Raw genomic sequence first — 23,737 nt, 5'->3', positions numbered from 1 at the left:
TCAAATTTGATAAAAACACCCTGTACCGTAAAGCTTCATTGTATTGTTAAATACACTTTCGTTGTGCATCATTAATTTATTTTATTTTTAGTTCTTGAATTCCAACTCAAATTAAAAAATTGACTCGGAATTTAGGGATCACTTTCAATTCAGTTCTGAAATTTGTAAAGCCATGTCATACACACTAATAAAATGCAAATGTATTTTTAAAATGCGCTTCTGAAAAGGATTTCTCTGTGTGAAAGGATTTATTGCATGCGAGTGGGAGCGTTTCAGTAGAGCAAGAAAAAAACTTATTGTGTGAGCATTTCAGTGTGTGCGTGTGTGAATTATGTCCCTGACAGTCCCTCCTATCTGCACATAAGTGAACTGCTTACTTGCCTTCCACCAATTTAAACACATCTATATCTGATTTGAAAATCTGATCAAGGCAAAAGTGGGCACTTAGACCTGTAGTAAAACAAGTCTTACACACCTGAAACCTGTTTTTATGTGTCCTCGGGCTTTCCTCATGAACATTTGCGGTTCAATCGGCGTCTATCCAGTAGATGTAACCAGCCGTGTCTACTGGTAAACTTGAGAACTTCCTCTTTACGCTCCATTTAATTTTTTATACTTTTTTTATTTATTTTTTTATGACGTTGATTAACACTCACTCAGGTGACCTGGGCAGTCCCACTTTATATTAACAGTAGCAATAGCAGCAATGCGTGGTGAGTTTAGAAATGAAGACAACAGTTTACAAAAACAAAAACTGGGTTTATTAAGGATCAAATTGGTGAGACAGCATAAGTTAGACTGTACAATGGAAGCCTATCTATTTGAAAATATTCAGCCAGAAGGAGAAATGCATTACAATTATTTGATATATGAGGACATCAAACTGAGGTGTCACATTTTTAGAAAAAGTACAAAACCTTTGAGATAGCCAAAATTAGCAAAAAGAGGCACTAAACGTGAGTATTTGGGTAGGTTACGTTTCTTTGTCGACACGGGCATTAGGAGCCTAATCACATTTTACACTTGCTCTCACTATAGCTGAAAACCAAAACAGACCAGTTGAATCTAGAATTACATGCACATATTGGATTCATAATGTTACCGTCACCAGACAGATTTGGCAAGTCTTCAAGACAAAATGTTGCGAGCAAGGCCACTTGTCTGGCATCAAGCAAGTCTTTGGCGAGATGCTGGACCAGGAGGACTCAATGTGCTTCAAGAAATGATTGCAAAGGGAAAACAGAAGGCCGCCATGACATGTCATGTTAAACAGGAAAATTTGGTCCAAAAGTTCAAGTTGTAAGTAAGCCAGTGCAAGGCATCATCATGAAACCAAAAAAATGGAAATACAATTAGGTTGACAAAAATTCTGCAATCACAATTTTTGGAATGCATTAAAGAAGATGAATAAAAGTTGAAGTGAGTAGTTGAATGAATGAATAATTTTCTGATTGCGTCATTTACCACCATTTAGCTGCAGCCAGAAGCACTGTTGGATTCAGGCTCAGACTGCCATTTAACCAACACCACATCTGCTATAGGCTCCACAACTCCAAACAGCATTTATTTCGCACTGGCATTAAAACTGGAGTTTAGAACATTCAGAGATTTTTTTTTTCAATCCCTTAAAACCCATGTTTTTAAAATAATCATTACTCAACTCATTGATCATTAGTTTTTCCACAGTCAAATGCCCAGCCCTAAAAATAAAAAAAAGTTCTGCATTACTGAGCAGTTCCATTTCATTTTTTGCAATCCCCCCAATTTTGAAGTTCCTGAACATTCCAGCACACATTCGCCCGCATCTTTTTATTTACTCATGGAAGCTAAGCTGTCTGGTTGAAAACATCTGTTTGAACGTCAGCTAACATGCTAGTAATCAAGAGAACTAACGGAATGGACAAAAGTGGATCCCTGAATCGTAAATAAATTCATTCATTCTCATGAAACACACACATAATTTGGAGTTGACATCGTGCAACTACATTTTCTTATTTGTAGATGCAAAAAAGTGTTACTAATGGTGTGACTTGGTGACTTTGTGCTGTCAAGCATGTTAATTAGCCGTTGCCTGTAAATACGACTGTTTGCACGAGAACATTATGACCACACAGACACTGACGCAAGATGACACAACTTAACAGTAAAACGCAGAACCAGAATGAAATATAAGACGTTTCATTTCAAATTGTAACATTGCTGTTAATGACTCATCAAGTGGCACCTATAAACTCAACTTCACGTCATAAGAAATGGCAGAACATATTTACAATGTGGATGGTTGCATGGCCTTTCAGCAAAGTTAATTGTGAGAGAAGAAAAAAGATTGATTGATGATCAGACGCTCACGTAAGATGCTCACTTGTAACGCACAGGATCCTGGCTGTAAGCCCTTTGTTTGCAACTTTGGATGCATGGAAGGGAAGAATGACGTTCAGGCTACACTGTAAAAAATTAAACATGATCAGAACAAATGACCAACCTCTCAATTTGACCCCATTTTGAAATTATTCATTGTTTTAAACAAGATTACTGCACCTTAATTCTTAGTACCAATGCAACACAATGTCCCCAAGCTGCATCTTGGGCATTGCATTTTCACAATCATCTTTTGATTCATGCAGGGAGATCTTATTTACGTTTCATTCTGGAGCACAGTATTGACTGGTTTAACCGAGATTCAAAATAACACATGGTATATTCTCTTGATCACATCAATAGTTTAGATCACAGTCTTAACTAGTCACAATGCAACCTCCAAATTTCAAACATGCATGAAGTCGCATAAAAAAAATGATCGGGTGGTGGTAGTTTCACTGGGGCCGGACCCGGATTGGATATCAAGTTTCATTGATAAATATATGGCAAAACCAGAGGTGGCAAAATCCAGGTCCAGAAGAAAAAAAACCCTGCCAGTTTGGCTTTAGCCCCAGGTGCTAGTTAACTCCCTAGCTAGCTCCCATGGTGCTCGTTTACCTGCTAGGGAGCTAGCTAGCTAGCTACCTGGATTTGCCACCTCTGAACTCATTGGAATGCATGTTGGAGGTTCAAAATAACCTAAGATGCATAATTTAGGTTTGGGTGTTCACATCTGATGTGGAAAGTTGATATTTTAGGGATCCATTGACAGAACACTCAGGACTCTATTTAATCCCACATATGGCATTCCTTTCCTCTTCACATGTTTAATTAAGGCCATAGAAGAAAAAAGCCACGGTCAACATTTTGAAAAGGTCAGACAGGTGTTGAAAAGCCAACAATGAACTCAGCATCCATTCAAGTACCAGTGTGTAGAATTTGTTGCCATCTAGTGCTGAACTAATAGTGCAACGAGCAAAATCGGAAGTGCGTGCATTTTGAAGCACGCGCACGACGGTGCCTTAAGAGAGCACATTTGGCAAGCCTACCATCAATGACTACGTTTGCAAAGTTCTTCTCCTTCGCAGCAGAAAGATGGCGGCAAAACATGTCAGCCTCCTGTAAGGTGCGGCACGATCTATGTAATATAATTAGCAATTACTAGATCTATGACTATACTTAAAAAAAAAGTACATTGATGTGACAGAATCTGTGTTTTGCATATTATTGAAGTTAATAGTGGGGTTTTAAAATAAACTAACATCGAAAAAATTAAAAATTCTACACACGGTCGCTTTAAGAAACAAGAACCCACGTGACACAAGGGATGCAAGTGAGCCAAAGCCACATCTAGCAAGCTTTTCCTCATGTCATGTTTACCTTCGTATAGTTTAGACAACCCAGAAAAGTGGGTCTTGGTCCTCAAACACCATTTCATTGGTCCTTAAAGAAAAAATGATCAGCATCTCACTGCATGACATGAGACATGCTTGATTCCGCGACTTGTGAAATGGAGGCATAAGAGACGGTTGGCAAGTGGTTCACTAAGTGCCCTGAGAAACAGCATTTTGTTTTTGGGGGGTGGGGGTGGGGGTGGGGGTGGGTGGGGGGGATCTGCACTAGACAGTTTGACAAGTGGCTGTGTCTGTGCTGTTACAAAAGCCCCCCCCCCCCCCCCCCCCCTTGCCGCACACAACACACACATGGATTTAACACAGTCCAACAGCAGTAACAAATCAAAAGTGTAAACCCTAGCAAATATAAGTTAAGGAAAATGCATAGGTACATATATTAATATGGTGTTAAGGAAAATACCTAAATGATTAGAAACTACGCTACAGATGACACTGTGTGTGTATGGGCCCTCTTCTTTCCTGTCCAGCAAAAATACACAGGCCAGCCCCTATGATGTAATCAAGTGGCATCAGAGAGCAGATCAAAATGCATCATGGAAAAAATGTGGTTTTGAGACCTGGGGGACAGACGCCCTTTCGGCAACCGTATGAGCAACACCGAGTGGAAACAAGGCCCTCCCATTGCCCTCCCTTCCAACAGTGCTCAAAGCAGCATAGCAACAAAAAGCAAAGTGTGAGAATTTGCGCTGGAGATCCATCGGAGGGTGGCGATTGGGTTGCAGCTGTTAAAAGTCACAGTAAATATGGTGAATAAGGAACCAAAAGGGGGAATGTTGATAGTAGTGGTGGCTTCGATTCATAGTTTATAAAAGGAGGGGGGGTTGTCACTGTCAAGAAGGGAGGATGGATGGGTGAAGGGAGAAACACACCTGTTTCCCTTACAGGCTGATGGGCGGGGTATGGAAGAGGGCACCTTAAAACCCCGCATCTGTCTGTCTTCCTCTGGTCCACGTTCAGTGTGGTACACCCGCCAAGCCTCCCCCTCCCCCACCTAGACTGCGCTCTCACTGCAGCATCAGCTGCTTGAGGTTGTCATGCAGGATGGTGTCCTTGACGTCGCGGAAGACCAGGCGGATGTTCTCAGTGTTGATGGCCGTGGTGAAGTGGTGGTACAACGGCTTCTGTTGCTGCTCTCGCCGCTTTTTGCGAAAACACTCCACCAAGAAGGCCTGCACGTCCGCCAGGCTTTTGGGGTCGCCCGAGAACTCAGCAAAGTAGTCTTTGATGGAGACCTGCTTGACCTTTTCCTCCAGCAGGTCGGTCTTGTTCAGGAATAAGATGATGGAGACGTTGACGAACACTCGGTTGTTGACGATGGTCTCGAAGATGTTGAGTGACTCGCTCAGTCGGTTGGTTTGCCTGTCTTCCATCAAAACCTGGACATGGGAGCAGAAGGACATGGTCATTGAGGTTGATGGTTATTGGGATGATGTTGGTGTGCATTTCATTTTCCCAATGTGAGAAACTGCAGTGGTTGTCATGGGCCACACTTCAACATTGTCGTAAAATCAAGTAAATTGTGCACAGATTTCCCACGAGGGATTTTCAACTTGTGGATTTACATATTTTATTTTGTGTGGGGAGATTTCCTTAACACAATCCTAACAGTTGTCAGCTGTTTTGCTGCCATTTTGTGACATCATTTTCTATACCTTACGTACGTCAATTAGGCTGATTTTATATTACACTAATACATTATTAAATGCATGCATTGCAAAGTTTTACTACAGTTTCACCACTCTTAAATTTATCATTGCAGTCATTCTAGTCATTTTCAATTTCTTTTGTCAAAACGTAAAATAGGCAGACTGAAGTTTTTTTTTAATTCAAACACATTTCAATGCTTTCAGTGCCTGTATCTGGGATTACCTTAACTTTATTTGTAATAACGATTATTCAAATTTTTATAATGTATTATCTCTACTCAAAACATTTGCATAAATCCTTGAGGCAAATATAGTCAACAACCCCAGTCAAAGACAAAAAGCTAGGAAAAAAAGGTGAGTTTTGCCGATGCCAGCTTGCAAGAAATGGGAGATGTCGACTTGACACGAGCAACAGCACATTTCACATGCTCAGCTTCATTTGGCAATTTATTATTGCTTCAAAATGTGACCAACGTCTGAAATGTTGGCCAAGACTAATTAGGATTGATGTTTTCGATTACTGTTACAGTAAATTTCACAGAAATCCAGACAGACAGATAGACACGTTGCATCAAAACGTGTGTATATTTCCCATTGGAGCTTTAGACTCTCTTGATACATTTTTAGCTATGCAGTATAATGTAAAAGCCAACGGTTTAATGCAACATACATACTGTATATTTATTAGTTCTTATTTTTACAAAGTGTCGAGTTGGAATTAGACATCAGGAAGAGGACTATGTTTTAACTAAAAAGTAACAGGCTGCCAATTAGCATGCATCCTTTGCCACAGCCTTTTGTTTTCGACTTTTTAGTTCACACACTAAGGACAAGTTCTTGGAAGCACAAGCCTCTACTAAGCTTTTTATGTGACTTGTTTTCAGAAACTGGGCAACGTTGTGAGAATGCACCCTTGAATTTTAATGCCGGGTGGTTTAATTTTGGTTCATTTGCGTGAAGATACAATGGAAGCTCTAAATTGAGAAGTTCAACGTGAGTTCAACTGCAGGTCATCCAACCATCTCTTTTTCTATTTGGATACCAATGATCCTGTTCAGGGCTGTGGGGAGGTGGCGCCTATCCCAAATGACAGGAGACAGGCAACCATTCACACTCACGCTGCCTGCATCAAAGTCAGGCGAGTGAACCACCACCACTACTACTACTACTACTACACCATCAGTGGTGACCAAACTCTAGGTGAGCTGCTACATGCGGTGTGTGGTGTTGAGCAACGGTTATCTGAACACAAACTGTGCAGCAACATATGTAGACAGAAAATATAACAACAATCACAGACATATATTCTTAGTCCACAACATTATTGATGCACGGCTGACACGGAATGACCCATACCATAGTTCCATATGATGTAAAGATTGACAGCGAGTCAAGATATGTGATATTTGTAAAATAGTTTACTGTAACAAGAACTGTCTGCAACAAGCAACGGCTGGCAAAACAACTCAAATATTTTCTATAACTCTGTTTTGTTTTATTTATTTTTTCCTTTTGGACACATTATTACAGGATACACCGATCACATCATTTGCAACATTGACATCCGAAAGAAGGACTGATAGGTAGAAGCCATGGCTTATTAATAACCCCATCCCCATCGATTCTTACTATACACATCAGTCATATACATTGATTATGAAGGTCATTGATTCATATCGTTATTAATCCCAGACTTAAGTCTGCACACTCCTCGCTCAATTCATCTTGAGTAATGTCCGTGTATAAGTTGCAGCTAATACCAATCATTTGGAATTGTTAAATCCATTCCCTGACGCCACCCACAGGCCCACCCAACCAGGCGAGCAGCCAAGGCGCGCAGCCAAGGCGAGCGCATGCTCGTTCACCATTAGCGTTTTCGCTGACCTTGGATCATCAGCTTTCACACATGTTGTGGCTTCCAGAGTAAATCCGCTTGCATTCTGCTCATTGCGTCCACAGCAATGTTCACTCCATTCTGATCAGCTTAGCCACCGGCCCACCACTGTTGCCAGCATCCAGATGATGCTTAGATCTTGACACTCCTTAGCCAGGGCCACCCACCAGCTGAGTGGGTAGGCCCCGCCGGCTCCATCCCAGAACCATGTTTACCAACCCATTGTAACTATTTACAGCAGATACATTGCATCCACAATACAACCTTATCACAACAGCATTGCATGTTACGTCAAATGTCCAAAAAGAAATAGAGCCAGACAATGTTTACATTCTTACAGGAACAGCAATACATGTTATCAATGCAGGTGTATTAAAAATAAATAAATAAATAAAGAGTTAACCTTTGCAGTATCAGCAAGTAATCCTGCTATATTTACATTATTCAAATCATAACAGCTCCAGTTTCGGGTTAATTAGTAATATGTTACAATAATTTCATTTGCATAAACATAATCCACAAATTAATTATGTGAGTTACTGATTGCAGTTATTGTCTCTCAAACTCCACCAATTCTTCCACTCTTTTCACGATCCACATTTTCTTCTCAGAAGATGAGTCTTCTTTTGTTTGGATGAAGATCCGACAGTCTTTTGTCCATGTGTTCTCCACAAGTCCATTCTTTCTCAATTGTCGCGGCCTTCTGGCAATGTCAGCATTTTGTTTTGTGAGATTTTCATTGACGTAGACATGTTTACCTTCAAGGTTGTAGCTATCTCTCAAAAGAGCAATCTTTTTCTTTCTGTCAACAAACCTGATCAGAACTGCCGGTGGTCGTGTCCCCCCAGTTGGAAGCGAAAAGCACATCTAAATGTGCACTGGATCCACAATTAATCCCAAATCTCTGAGTCGAGTTGTTACTTGCTGTTCCACAGTCTCGTTCGCTGAAGTTTGGTCAGAATCAACTGCACTTGTGCAAGCTGCAGCAGGAGGACTGTGGCGCGGTTTAATCTGGATACCTGTAACTATCACATTGTTGATACGAAGATTCTGTTCCAAATCATCCACTTTTTGTTCCAAGGCGACAATGCGTCAATCTTTTTCTTGTGTCTCTTTCGTCAACTGCTGAATTTCCTGCAGAAGTGGCTCGACGCTCTATTTCATTTCAAGTATTTCAGTGACCATTTCTTTGAGTTTTGCAAGAGAAGATTTGATCTCCTCAGTCTTGTCAGCTCTTTTTCCGGCAGGCATATTGCAACAATGTAGTTAAAAAGCTCAATGTCAACAAAATAGAAGTTACGAGCGAGTGCAGGAGCGAGTTCAGATGCGTCCTTCCTCGACAGATGCGTCCTAAGAGAAGATATTGAAAAAAAGGCTTTGCTTTTAAGTGAACATTATTTTGTTCAACACAAGAGAGTCCAGTTTATGGTGAGGCCTCCCAACCTCCTTCCCCTTGGGAAAACCAAAGCTTCACAGCCTGCCTCGCATCATAACCAATCAAATCAGTGTTTCCCAACCAGGAGTACATGAGCACATTTTCATTAAAGCTCAGATGACTGAAAATAAAACGGTTATACTCTGAATATCATTCTTGTTTTGTGTTTGCCTGTTTAAATGTAACTAATGTCACTCCAGTTTTTGGTGGCAAATGTTATAAGAATTATATATACAGAAAGGCAGGGTTATTCTTGATTTTTGATTCATTTACATACCTCTAGAATGGATAATGGAAGCCTATTTTATTTGGTTTTGCAAACATAGGTGACTAGATATAGCATTGATTGTAATTAGGTAAAACAGCAAAGTGATTTCACCCCCATCATTTCTCTTGATATACGTCAGCTTTGATAGATTGATAGAAAGCCCACATTGCCTAGATATTTGTAATTTTTAACATTTTATGCAGTGATGGACTTTTTTCTGTGTGAGTTTGAAATGTCCGACTGCATTTGAATACACCTCGCAACTTCAAGAGACTTCAAAGTTACACTGCCATTAGTGGCTAGCTGCTAACGCCGGAGACTTGTGCCGTATCATACAATGACGGTGCAATTAACTAGCGGTATCTTGGCGTCCTTAATAAGCAATTGAATATGATTTTAGGATGGTATTGTGTTGATGTTGGTTGCTAGAAAGGACAAGTCAAGATAGCCACCACCATGTATTGTTTGGTAGGCTCTTATTGTGAAGTTGGCCTTCGCAGCGCATGGTGGCCTGGCGGCTAGCTTGACAAGTGCTTGCGCTTGATCCCAACGCATCATGGCTCAAAGATGATCTGTTGCACTACTAATTAATACATACACGCCGTGCGACCGGATCAGTCTTTTATCAGAAAACACTGTAAAGTTGGCCGCATTTGCAGGTAAATTGGTCACCGTGTCGGGCCCTACATACAAATGTTTTGCGTTATGAACATGGTCAAGGAACAAATTAAACTTGTACCTCAAGGCACGACAGTAATTTAATTTCATTCTACACTTGTAAAAGATTTTGATGCTGACCTTGACCCGGGAATACATCATTTTCAAAAAGGGTCAAGATATACACAAAAGCATCCTGGATGATATACAGCAGCAGTCAACAATAGAGGTTTCCACTGTACTTGAAATTTAATGCAAAGCTGTAACTGTCCGAATCTTGAACAGCCGTAAAGGTCACTCACCTGATCATATTCAGAGGAGGAGACAAGGAAAAGGATGGAAGTGACTGAGTCGAAGCATTCAAACCAGCGCCGCCTCTCGGAACGCTGACCGCCTACGTCCACCATTTTGAAAGGCACATTCTTAATCTCAAAGTCGTACTCGTGGATGCCCTTGGTGGGCTTTCGGGCCAAGAGGATGTCCTGCTGGCTGGGGAGGTAGCCCTAAAAGGAGAATATCAAATTCACATTTCCGGATCCGTCAGTTTAATTGGTGATGTCAAGAACATTATATCGAGCTTCGCAGTCCAGATAAATGTGGTGCCTTCACTTCTTATATTGCTTTGTTGATGCCCCCCATTTAAAACGAAGCATTCCTAGAATACCACAGAGAATAAACAAATGCGGGGCTTTAGGAGAATGCGTGTGTGTGTTGCATTCCAGCATGATCCATCATTGGCAAAGATCATACTGATGTGCAGTGTATGAGTGTGATGTGAGCCAGATATTCACAATTACACATCAAAACACACTTGCATCGCAACATGCACTGGCCAAAATGTTGCCATAGCATTATGGAAGCCATGGTTGGAGGTTTTGATGAGGCCTCTTTTCATTTTTAAATGGAGCCCACGGTAGTGATGTTAGCCGTCGTCAAAGTCGCACAAAAGGCCGAAGTGTCAGGGCCACTACATGACATGTAATGTAATTTCCGGGCTACAAGTCGCTACTTTTTTTCTCACGCTTTGAACCCTGCGGCTTCAAATGTGATGCTTTTATTTTATGGATTCCTTCGAACTTCATGCTGCCAATACATTTACCAATGGTCTCGTCACATCTGACCAATGAAATTGCCAAAGACATGTCACAGTGGACCAATGAAACTACAATGCCAACGCTGTCGCGTGTCTTCCACTCTGCTTGCGCGCTCCCGTGGAGCCTTAATTAGCGCGTCATACTTCTCAACGAGGAGTGCACGTCCAGCGAGCGCTTCAGTGCGTGAAGCCATCTTCCTGCGCCTTATCGCACACATGCTGAAAGAGGCGTGTTGCTTAAGGCGTTTTCCACATATCGGTAGACAGCCGGCCATGCGTGTATGTGTACCTGTCTTTAAAACAGAGTTGGCGGGCTGTCTCATATTAATTTTTTTAAGTACCGGTGCTAAGAAAAAATGATACCGAGCCATTTTTGACGCCAAAACATCGAGTTACGGTACTGGTACCGGTATCCCGTACAACACTACTCCAAACAGATCGCGCTCCACCTGAACACAAGCACACTCTCTCACTGTAGTGTGTGGGTGTCAGAGTGAATTTATGAATGGGACCTCAGAAAGGACACGTCTCATGACAAATTACGACAGTATTACGAGCAAATGCGCATGTTGGCGAAACAATGGATTTGAAAGGAAATTTTGAACCAAATGTCCTTGTGGCAATGGTGACGATGACGACAACTAATTACAAAGACAAATGCGGAAAAAAGGGGCTTAATCTTAATGTACAAATGAGAGAATGACCATGGATACAGTTCACTTAGAAAGAGTTTTCTCAGCCATTGATAGTAGCTGCTTTTGGTATCAGCAGCCATCGCGGTTATCGATATATTAACCCATTCAGGCCAGGAGCGCATTACTGCGTTTCTACCACTAGAGCCGGGAGCGCTCTTACGCTTTTCTACCTTTAAAACGGATATGTGACATATATATATATATATATATATATTTTTTTTTTTTTGTGTGCCAATTCTCAGTCTCTTTGCCAATGACATGCATGTCATTGTTTGTTGTTTGTAACACAAGGGTGACGTGGGCCTTGTAGCATTTCCTGTAATTTTTTTCCCAAGCATTCATAGCTGATGCAAATTGGCGGGTGTTATGAAATTAATTATGGTGGTGATAGACGAGTACGACGCGCTTGTGGACTTTAACCAGTGGAACCAGTCGACAGTGATATATTGTTAAGAGATATTTGTAGATGCTACACTGTTGTAGCATTTACAAATATATATTTATAGATGCTACACTGTTGTAGCATTTACAAATATATATTTATATATTAGTCATCAAACTTAACAGAAGGAAATAAAATAGACAATATACAATTCAAACAAAAAAATATTGTGTGAAAAGTCTGCATTATTCACACATTATTTTGTTTGATTTATTGGGTTTCTTTGTGTGAAGTTTGTTGATTTTTACAAATATATATATTGAAGGTTTATAATTAGAATAAACTTGGGTTTGTGTGAAAGCCACAGCGATTATGTTTCTATCTGCTTCAGGGGCTGAGATATAAAATGTTTAGTAGGCATGTTGAATTTCCAGGAAAGCTTCAGGTTTTCGGGGATGATTTTTAAGTCACCCATAGGTATTAGAGGCATGTTTTGCCAGGCGTTCAGGCCTTAATGGGTAAAAGGGATACTCGACTCACTTAGCTATTTTCAGCAAGAAAAAATAATAATATTTTGTCTAAACTGTATTTGATAACGTCATTATTTTTTATGTACATTTAATACCTTCAAAAACACATTATGCCACTTGCTGTCAACTGAAAATGACAACACAGCTGTCCAGAGCTCAGGAAACGACCAATCACAGCTCACCTGTTGTCTGGGTTTGGTCATGTGCCGTTCGCAAACGGAGCCATGATTGGGTATTACCTCAGCCCTAAGTACACGTGATGTTATTTTCACTCGACAGCAAATGGCAAAATGTGTTAGAGTATTAATTGTACATGAAAAATAATGAAGTTTATATTAACTTCTTACTGTTGAAAATGGCTAAATGAGCAAAAGAGCATCACCCATCAGCTGCATCCGTTCTTCAGCCGTTTGAGAGAATTCTGAGACTTACCGACTGTCCAAGCTTTTCCAAATTGTCCAGGAAATACCTGACCGACTCCCCCTGAAGCAGAGAGAAAAAGAGAAAGTGTGAATAAGTAATTGTCTTTCCTGAAAATCTTCACAATTCTTCATTGACTTTATATTTCCAATCTTTTTATGTATTTTTTTTTTTTGGAGAGCTCAGTATTGTTCATTCTGTAATTTTACCGATTTGACATGTCATCATCATTGCACTCTTTTTTTTTAATTTTTTTTATTTTGCATGTGCGTGAGTATGTGCATGTGTGCGTGCGTGTGAGTGTGTACTCATTAGTTCACCTAAAACCTATTAAAAATCCCATACCGTTCACCTAAACCGAATACTTCAGAATCCAGCTAGAGTCTTGAAATTGTCAGGAGACCCGAGGAAGGATAAAAAAATAGAAAGGAAAGTGAAATCCAGCACCGACCAGACATTACCTACTACCCACCGGGTTACCAACCAGAGTCTTTCATCAACCCCAGAAACATCTAAATTCCAACAAATTAGGGAGACCTCAAGAGACCAAAGTTTATCTTTCCAATCTTAGTCTGTGCTGAGACCTCAAGTACTACAATTATGAACATGATCCAATTAACTAATTTGCTCCCAAAAACGCATAAATACGTTCTATTTTAAATGTTTGGTGGCAGTAGAGCATAGGAAATTAACCAAGACCATGTTGGAAAAAAAACTCAATTACTCAGAATTCTAAATAGATTTGTGAATAATGATTCAATTTAGCTATATTCTAATGCTAATTGCTGCAAAACGGAAACAGATAGAAATATACTTTTTTTTCCTGATGAAAGAAGAGACTCTAAATCTTTCTTTTGGTAGGTTTCATGTTTTTATAGCAATAGAACACAATACTGTGGGCCTTGTAAAATCAGTCAAAATCCAGTAAAAGTGAAGGGGATTGTTTTAGTGAAAATGGCTGGGAGTGAATGAGTTAAACACACTTGTGTTCTGTACACAAATAATCTGGGCACTGAAAAATGCAACAGTCAGACAATTGTGAATTTCTCCCTGACTGCCTGTCAGGTTATCAGTCCACAATTAACTCCAAGAAATTCCGTTCACATCTTATTAAAAAGCCTATAACAACCTAAAAAAACAAAAGATAAAATATGAATACAGTATTGCGTTCACGCTTACACCTTGACATTTCTTATGGAGCAGCCAGCAAAATGGTCAGTTATCAGGTTAAGTGCAGTTATGAAATTAAATATAATGTCCCTACAGTTTTTAAGCAGAACATTTTAAACTTCTATTGTTCACACTTGCACAAGTGTGCAAACACTGTAACACATTTTTTTCTCCCAGATTTAGTGGTGTAGCTAGCTTGCTAGATTAAACAGATTTTTTTGTTTTTGTTTATTATCAATAAACAAAGTAGTGCTGACCCTCTCTTAAAAATTAGAAATTGAAAAATGGACAACAACCCTTTATCTGATTTCCTATTATGTCGATATTTAATACAAGTCAAGAAAGCAAAATACGACCCTAATTTGTTGCCTTGACATGAAGACATTCTTCTTCTACTGTTAATTTTCCTTCTACGCCGCTAAAGCAGCAGCAGCCAAAGAGGTAGCAATGCTTTTATTTTTAAATTGGTTTATGATAATGTTTTTTTTTAGTTTTAGTTGTAGTTTTGTTTTTGTCAACTACAATAACCTTGCTACAGATGCATATTGATGAGGCACGAAGCTGTTAGATCACAAACTTGTAGAGAAAAAAAAAAGAGGGAAAAAAAAGCAATGGTCTGTAAAGAGTGACAGCAAGCAGAAACATAAGGCTCCTCTTCATTAGCTGTCCGTGTGCATCTGTGTTTGCAAAGCAGCTGCAACTCTGCTCCATCAAATGTAGAGAAGAGGCTTTATTTGTTACTGTCAAAGATTGTCTGTACACTCCAAAGACACAAAAATGTGTCTAGAAGTGAGCCATTCTAAATTATTTCTAATTTACATAACGGCCAACATTGAGTTTCTGTGCAAATGCCATGGACAGCTAGGGTGGGTGAAGATCGGACGCCATTTAAGCATAAGTTGTTTTTATAATGAATATTTTTTTAAAGCGTACCATAGCACTGTGAGCTCACACAACTGTAGTTGGAATGGAGGCACAAACCCTCTCAGTTAGAAAGGGCATGTAGTGGTTCTTCCATTTTAAAGATGAGACATGTTTGTTTCTTACAATACAATTTGGGTTTTGACATCATTGCAGCCCTATTATTTAACTGTAAATTATGGCTACTTACCAACTGGAATTCTCTGCGACGGTCATATGCATTCTGGATTCCCTGGTCAGTCCACAGAGCCCGGATGGATGGCAGGTAATGCTGAAAAACTTTGGGCTGCACCATACCATGACCGTGGGCCATCATAGACCGGGTGTCAAACGCCATTAACATATCTCCATGACGCTGATTGGACAAGTTGCCCCATGGAATGTGAAGCTTCTCTCGAGCATCCACTAAAACTCGAATACCTGGAATGAGAAAACACATATTAATTATAAAGGTTACATTTAGCTTCACATCCTATGACAACTACTGCAGCAAAAATCAATGGAAAATGTATGGCCATTAAAAATGTATTGAAAAAAATATACAGTTCTCATCTTTTTTACTCTGAACAGTGAACACCATAATGGATTTCTAATTAAACGAACAAGATGTACTCAGACTTTCAGTAATAAATTTAGGGTATTTACATCCAAAATCTGCTCAACACTGTAGGAATTAACAGTTTTTGTATATGTCCTCCAGTTTTTAACAATGGGGGCCAACTAGCTGCATGCTAGCATCCTTGAGTAAAACAAAAGTTTCTGTGATAATAAACAGACCACAGTCGCGAACAGAGTGATTTCCAGTGAGTTGTACCGGTAATTCCGAGTCGTCCATTTAATGTACCATAGATCTTACATCGGAAACTCACTCTGTAGCAATGTCTTTGATGGTGACGCTAGCATCATTGTGCTGTCTGCTGATGAGGTGAGACAGCAGGGGTTGCACATTAACATGATTTTGACATTTTATGTTTGATGCAGTGTGCACTTGTTAGTGAATATTAGGCAAGTTTTTATCCAGGGGTGTTTCTTAGTAGGGCTGTCAGCCTGTCACTATTGGATATTTTTAGAATCAGTTATTCTTTCGATTATTACATTAATAAATGGAATACATTTTGACTTTTTATCCCCCACCCCCAAAAAAACCTTTATTAACCAATTCTTCTTCTTTATTACTCAATGAACCTGTGTGTCAACAGTGAATCGGACAACTAACAAGAGGTCCAAGCACATTCATGAGGGAGACTGACATTAAGTTTCCTGTTTGATGTAAACATCATCAACTGTGTCATTTCCCCTTCACGCTAAATTGGCCTGTCCACCCTCTCAAAAAACACTTCTCTATTTGCTCTTATTCATAGTAAAGTAAGTTCCTTTTAGCAAACAACTGCAGTGTTTCCCACACCATGTTAATACTTGGGCGGGCCACCCAAGTAAACTGGCCACCACCCAAGAAGTTGAAAAAGTTTATTGGTTTATATATAAAAAACAAACGTGTCGCGACCAGATATACCGCATGTAACATTAGTTTGCCCTCACTCACTTGTTGATTATGAGGTTAGAGGAGAGGCAAGTAACAGGACTGAGAACCCCCGCCTCCCAACTCCCCCCAGTCCACCCACACAAGTAGATTTCAAATCTGTGGGAAACACTGAACTGACTTTGCAAATGGGAAGAAATGTGTTAATTATGTGCCCAAATTGTAAATTTCAATACAACGGCTAACATTATATAAGACATGCAAGACATGCAAGACATGCAAGGTGATGTGGGACTATAGGCACTGGAGAATCTCAATGGGTCAAGATACAACCTATTATGAATAACAGTAATTACGAATGTATTAACTGATGCTCAATAACTTTTTATTTTATATTTCAAGCAATAGCTTGTTGATAGTATACTAAAATAATCTTGAAGTGATGATGAAGGCAAATTGGGATGCATAGCTTGGATGCAAAAAAGCACACCAGTAGAAGAATTAGAATAGAATATAATTTGTTTACATAAGAACAAAATGATCAGGAATGAAAATCTCCCACCGCCTCACAATCTGATTCAACTACGATTCAGACAGTGGTGTAATGGTCCCTAGAGAAGTGAGCATACTCTACATTTCATTATTTATTTATTTTTATTAACTCTTTGACTGCCAGACGTTTTCAGAAAAGGGATGCCGTCAGTGCCAGCCGATTTAAGCATTTTGACTGATCTTTCAAGGTCCACAGAAAATGTTCTGTTTGGACTATGGAAACACACATACTACCAAATGAAATATTGGACTTTCATCTTTCATCAGAAAAAAAAAGTTTGTTTCTACCTTATTCCGTTCTTTAGTAATCAACAATAGAAAATGGTTAGTTTCACCCAATTTCGCTTGTTTTGGACTCAAATACGGAGAAATCAAGCTTTTAGTGAAACGATATTATTTCATGCATTCTAGTGAATTTTACACTTCTTTTTGTCCATGAATGATGCCACAAACACCTAAATAGTGCTTTACTTCTATAAAACACTACCACCAAGAATGAAAAAGTGTTTTTTGATAGCAAAATACGTTTATTTACATTCAACAGTGTAACAATTTGACAACAATTTGGCAAACTATTTACAAATGTGTGCAACTGTGGTGCTATTTACAAATATGTGGATGTTTCAACGACAGTTTTTCTTTTTGTTTTTTCTCCCCTGCGTGCAAGGAGACACAACAGCATTTGCACAACAGATTGCCTCTTCGCGTGCAAAAGCTCCACTTTCTTGCAGGCCGTTTTTTCCGGGGAATAGCAAGTACTAGTATACTGCAGTGTGTGTTGCCATCAAGCCTAATATCAGGATCATGCTACGGTTACGTTACGGTGGTGTTACGTCTGGCTTCCTCATGTCCTTCAGTTGCTACACCGGGTTGTAAGAGATGTTCTGATCCATTTTATCCACTCCATTCATGGTGGCATCGTAGTCCAGAAACAGTGTCTTCTCCGTGATCAGACTGTACCCGCTCCTCCGATGAATATGCATTGGACTCGGGGTACTCTTCATTGTCCGACAAAATGTCCGCATGTGGAGCTCCGGCGTTAGCAGAGCTAGCCGGTGATGCTTTATGACGTGAGAATAAAGGCCGCGTCCAACTGTGGCGTCCAACTGTGGCGTCAACCTCGGGATTCACCATCATCATCATCATCATCATCATCATCAATGCATTGGTCGATGCTTTTCGACAACTCTCAAATGTCCGATTGTGTAGAAGTACCCGGTCGGTTATTGTGCGCGTTTTCCGGCGTTAGCAGCGCTAGCCGCGCTTAGCCGGTGAGGCTTACTACGTGATCATAACGGTCGCGTCAAGGCTTCCAACTTTGGCGTCAAGCTCGGAGTCATCATCATCGTCGACATCAATGCGCTTTTTAGTATTGATCGATGCTTTCCGTCTTTGAAAAAAATGCTCAAGCGTGAGCTGCTTTCAACCGGTTGCTTCATCAGCCATTGTCTCCTCAACACTCTAGCTCCGCCTCACGTCTTCTACTGACGCCCACGGTGGGCGGCCCATCCAACCTTGTGCAAAGAGAGTCATCGCTGCCATCTAGGGGCCAAAACGAGTCCTTATACTAACCAGATCTGCCTGATACTTTCAGCACAGCTGCCCAAGGCTTTCCGCCACTCGTTTCCAAAAACAAAAACAAAAAAAACATAGTGAACGTCTTTTAACGTCCTCTGCGCCCTTCCGTAGGTTTATGCTAAACGTTTTATAACGTTTATGGCGGTCAAAGAGTTAAGTAGTCAGAAAAACGTCCTGTTTTAAAACTGGTGACATGTAAGAAAAATATGTCATTTGTACTTGCTCAGATAAAATGATCATGACTTGATTAAGAACAGTTTGTAGTTACTGGTAACACAAGCAGACTGAATTAATGTAAAATGTATCACAAGACAAATTTACGGTATAAATAATGTAAAACAATATTCAGTGAACAATGACAAAAATAGTGAAAAATGGTCACTATTAGACCTCAATATTGTGTTAGGCCGGATTTTTAAAGTATTTGTCCTACCAGCCTAGTTACTATAAAATTAAACTAGATCACCACGTTTTTCAATTTACAATTTCTAAACAAAAAATGTGAGATGTGCTCGTTCTCGTTCAATTGAGACAGCCTTTTCAGTCTGGTTTTAAACTTGTCGGCAGACTTCCAAACTCTGAGAGACCCCACACATGATGAGAAAAAAGTCACGGGACGAACAGTTTTCATGGCACAATCAACACATCACTCACAAACCTATCTAATTCACAAATGTTTCCAGGTTAGACGAGAAGTCTTGCAAACCTCTTGGCTGTGTCCGAATGTGCACCCTACTCCCTATATAGTGCCCTACTGAGGGGTCACGCGAGCGACAGCGCAAGAGCGAGAATCAAAGCGAGGCATTAACATATACTATGGAAATAATAAATTTGTTTTCAGTTAAAAATATGTACAACAAAGGAATTAAAGTATAGTTTTAAAACATGTTCATTCACAATAAATAGTCTGAGATTTATGCGCCGGTGTGTTGTAACAGTTACTGTGGTCACGTGACATGCGACGAGGAGAAAGTAGTGAGCTGGCTGTCCAAATCGCCAAACAGAATGAGGGCACTACATATTAGGCCACTATATAGTGCGAGGCTATGTAGTGAATGAGGGGTTAGGGATAAGCGTGGACATTCAGACACAGCCTTTGAGCTTAAACGTGACTTCAGAGTAAACAAACATGAAAGACCAGGCGTTCGTTTGTGCTTTGTTTTTAGCATTAAAAAAACAACATAAAAGGGAAAAGCCATTGGTCAAAGGAGTGGAGAAAGCGCAAGCACGAACTTTCTCTTGCGCCATGACTGTTTTGAGTTTGGATTTCCCGGTGTCCTCCTCGAATTCTGATTGGCTGCATGTCACTGTCAACAGGCTGTGTGCTTGTTTGTCCTCGGGGCACGCCAGACACGGTGAGAAGTTGGGCCAAAACAATCCAACATGTTGAATGTCCCCGATTTGAGGACAGAGCACTAGGGGGGTGTTCCATATCATACCTTCTACGATATTACCGGTGTATTTTTGGGGGTGATAACATTTTGAAATATCGTGAAATTGACACAGTAGGAATGTGATGACATGATCCGTAACATACGTCATCGTGTCCATTTGGACATACACGCGTTGTTCGCTGCAGCATAACAATGTCTCATCATATCAAGAGTTTTTATTCGACTACCAATAACTGCAAGTCAACGTTTAACTGCATTTGCAATATAATCACAATTTAATAAAACGTGAGTTACTAATTGCAAAGGATGCAATTTGATTGGTCATTAAGAGCGCAGTGAAGCAGGAAGAGATGTCACTGTTGTAATCAAAGCCTGTCACGCTAAGTGCATGTAATTTTTGGTAAGTTTTCCATCTCACGAGTTCTTGTGTGCGTGTGCACTACGTGAGCGATGGCGAATCAAAACACATCCCCGGTCAAATGATTTGAAAATGGCAGAGCCCTGCAAAGTTGTCCGTAGTCACACATTAGAAGAGGAAATATCTTCTGTATGGAGCCAGATTTTGCTTTGTCCAATTTCATAAACAAAACTGAATTGAAATAATGTTACTTCTCATTTAGATAGATGAGGTGCCAACGTCACTGCTGATCCTACTTTTCCTACACTTAAGCATCTTCTTCTTCTTCTTTTCCTTTCAGGGGTCGCCACAGCGCATCAGTTGCCTCCATCTAACTCAATGTCCTCTAAATCCTCTGCTCTCACACCAACTACCTTCATGTCCTCTTTAACTACATCCATAAACCTCCTATTTGGTCTTCCTCTAGACCTCATGCCTGGCATTTGGAAATTCAGCATCCTTCTGCCAATATACTTACTATCTCTCCTCTGGACATGTCTAAACCATCTCAGTCTGGCCTCTCTGACTTTCTCTCCAAAGCTTCTAACATGTGCTGTCCCTCTGATGTACTCATTCCTGATTCTATCCATCCTGATCACTCCCAACGAGAACCTCGGCATCTTCATCTCTGCCACCTCCAGCTCTGCCTCTTTTCCTCAGTGGCACTGTCTCCAGACCAAACAACATCGGTGGTCTTACCACAGTTTTATAAACCTTTCCTTTTATTTTAGCTGAAACTCTTCTATCACACATCACACCTGACACTTTTCTCCACCCGTTCCAGCCTGCCTGCACACGCTTCATCATTTATTTTCCACACTCTCCAATGCTCTTGACTGTTAACCCTAAATACCCTAAATAATACTACTCCTCCACCTTCTTGGTCTCTTTTCCCTGTAACCTCACTCTTCCACTTGGGTCCTACCCATTCACACACATATACTCCGTCTTGCTACGACTAACCTTCATTCCCCTACTTTCCAGGGCAAACCTCCACGCCTCTAGCTTCTCCTCAATCTGTTCCCTGCTCTCACTACAGATCACAATGTCATCAGCAAAACATCATAGTCCAGGGAGATTCCTGTCTAACCTTATCTGTCACCCTGTCCATCACCATAGCAAACAAGAAGGGGCTCAGAGCTGATCCCTGATGTAGTCCCACTTCCACTTTGATCTCCTCCGTCACACCTACAACACACCTCACCACTGTCTTACAGTCCTCATACATGTCCTGCACCACTTGAACATACTTCTCTGCCACTCCAGACTTCCTCATACAAAACCACAGTTCCTCTCTGGGCACCCTGTCGTAAGCTTTCTCCAGATCTACAAAGTCACAATGCAGCTCCTGCTGATCTTCTCTGTACTTCTCTATCAACATCCTCAAAGCAAATACTGCATATGTGGTACTCTTTTGATGTAGTTTATTGTAAGAGATTAACTGCTTCTGTTTGTTGAAAAATACATTAGAAAAGGACTTTACTTTTCTTTTTGCGTATTAAATCACAACTTGGTTATTTTCCAAAACCATTCAGCCCCCCTGAGTTCCTTTATTGTTCCGCATACAAACAACTAATCATTTCAATGTAATTTGTGTTTTAGAACGCTTCCATCTGGATGTAAGAATCAATTATTTATTGCACCCTAAATGACGAGCTGCATCACTCAATGTTGGAAAGTAACGTCGTTTGGTGGTTTCAGTCAACAAACACACGTCATTGTATGAATTATGCTGTCTGCCCACAATGACAGGTTTGCGACGACCACAACAACCATCATACAGTGCCGTATATCGTAAGACAAGTAGAAGACAATCCTATTGTGGGGCTCTTAAATTGCACGGCGGGTCGCATCCGAACCTACCGTGTAGAACACAAATGAATAACATGGGCGTTTCTTGCTCGCTCGTCCAGAAAAGCAGGGAACAGAGCGCCCTGGTCATCTATCTCAACGTGCAGTTAGCATAGCTACCATCTTCACCATCAGTGTTTACACGCCAAATCAACTAAAACGTGTGGCAAAAACATCAGCAACAACTCGGAAGAGGTCAAATGCATTAGTCGTAGTCTTACCTTTAATAACGTTGCTATAAATAGTGGCTCTGAATTCTTCTTTGGCCCTCTGATCGAAGTCCTGCCCATGGATAATGCGCATCTGCTTGAGGAAAGTAGACTTGCCGCTCTCGCCTGCACCAAGTAAGAGGATTTTAACTAGCCTTTTAACGTATGTTTTATCTCGAATAAGACACTTATCTATCTCCTTAGATTTCCGCAGCTGCTCTGCCTCGCCGCTAGTGAGGAGACAGTTTGGGAAACAGACAGATAAAACAGAGCGGGACGGCAGGAAGTCCGCCATCTTTGAAACAACTTCATCGATGCACACAACGAGGAAGACTGAGCGCAGCCGAAGCTGCTGCCACTGCTGCATTCACTGCCATCGGAATCCCGGGACGCGCTCGCAAAACTCCAAACCAGGATTTCAGATTTTCAACAAGTTGCTTGCTTTGTCGCAACACCTATGCGCCGTCAATGAGCAGTGGCTCATTGCCATGAGACAGAACCGCCACCCACTAAAACAGCGTTTTTTAAAACTAGTGGTTCAATTGAGCGGCCACCGAAGTGACCGGGCAATTTCCGGGAAACTGGAAAGGTACATGATCGGCATATGTCAATCGACGCCTTTCATTGACGATCACAAAAAACAATCACCCGCAACTCGTACTTTGCAGTCTGCGGCCAACTCGAGGCCAGCTTGTGTGCAATAGATTCAGTAGATTATTGTGAGATTCCCGTGGGATGAAAGTGAACATTACTTTTAATCATGGGATTGGGACGGGACAGGATAAAAACTTCAAGGGGGAGCAGACAGGAGCAGGATTAATTCAATATCAATATCCATTCGGGAAAAATCCTCGGACAGATGCACACTTGCGCAGCCATTTGTAGTTTTCTTTCCATACTCTGTGTGTGTGTGTGTGTGTGTGTGTGTGTGTGTGTGTGTGTGTGTGTGGGGGGGGGGGGGTTTAATGATGCAGTTGACCTCCATAATGGGAGTGGTACGGGAGTGGGAGTAATTCTGAATGGGAGCATGACAGGACGGGAGTTGTTTTTACCGGGAGTGGGACGGCACAGAATTTTTTTCATTTACTTTTTTACTTTTGTCCAGGACTATGACTGGACGGGATTTTTGCTGTGGGAATCCACTCCTGTGTCACCCTGTGTGCACTGTGCAGTGTAGCGTTCCCTCCCACTTTCCTTAACACTGCACGTTACAGATCAAACCAGTAACTAAATCTGTCAATTTGAAACAATGTCCTGGTTTAGTCAAATAAAGGCATGTAAATGTGGACAAAATGTTGTTGTTGTTTTTTAAAATCTGATTCATTAATTGATATAAAAAAAAGAGAGACAAATTAATCGATTATTAACATAATCATTACAGCTCCAAAATTG

The 23,737-nt window shown here is 40.7% G+C and overlaps 1 protein-coding gene across 1 annotated transcript; it reads right to left on the bottom strand.

Moving 5' to 3' along the window:
- Positions 1-4,007: 4,007 nt before the first annotated feature.
- gna13b (guanine nucleotide binding protein (G protein), alpha 13b) lies at positions 4,008-22,776 on the bottom strand. The gene is made up of 5 exons (XM_086070356.1): positions 22,358-22,776; positions 15,075-15,304; positions 12,806-12,856; positions 9,976-10,176; positions 4,008-5,149 (listed from the first exon to the last, which is right to left on the bottom strand). Exons 1-5 carry the CDS (start codon positions 22,710-22,712, stop codon positions 4,778-4,780), a joined length of 1,209 nt encoding a protein of 402 aa, XP_085926482.1. The 5' UTR covers positions 22,713-22,776; the 3' UTR covers positions 4,008-4,777.
- Positions 22,777-23,737: the final 961 nt, after the last annotated feature.

This window comes from Leptonotus elevatus, chromosome 1 (genome assembly GCF_054856555.1).
Source record: "Leptonotus elevatus isolate MCC_2025b chromosome 1, RoL_Lele_1.0, whole genome shotgun sequence".
NCBI classification, from domain to species: Eukaryota; Metazoa; Chordata; class Actinopteri; order Syngnathiformes; family Syngnathidae; genus Leptonotus; species Leptonotus elevatus.
This window is presented reverse-complemented; position numbering and strand designations above follow the sequence as displayed.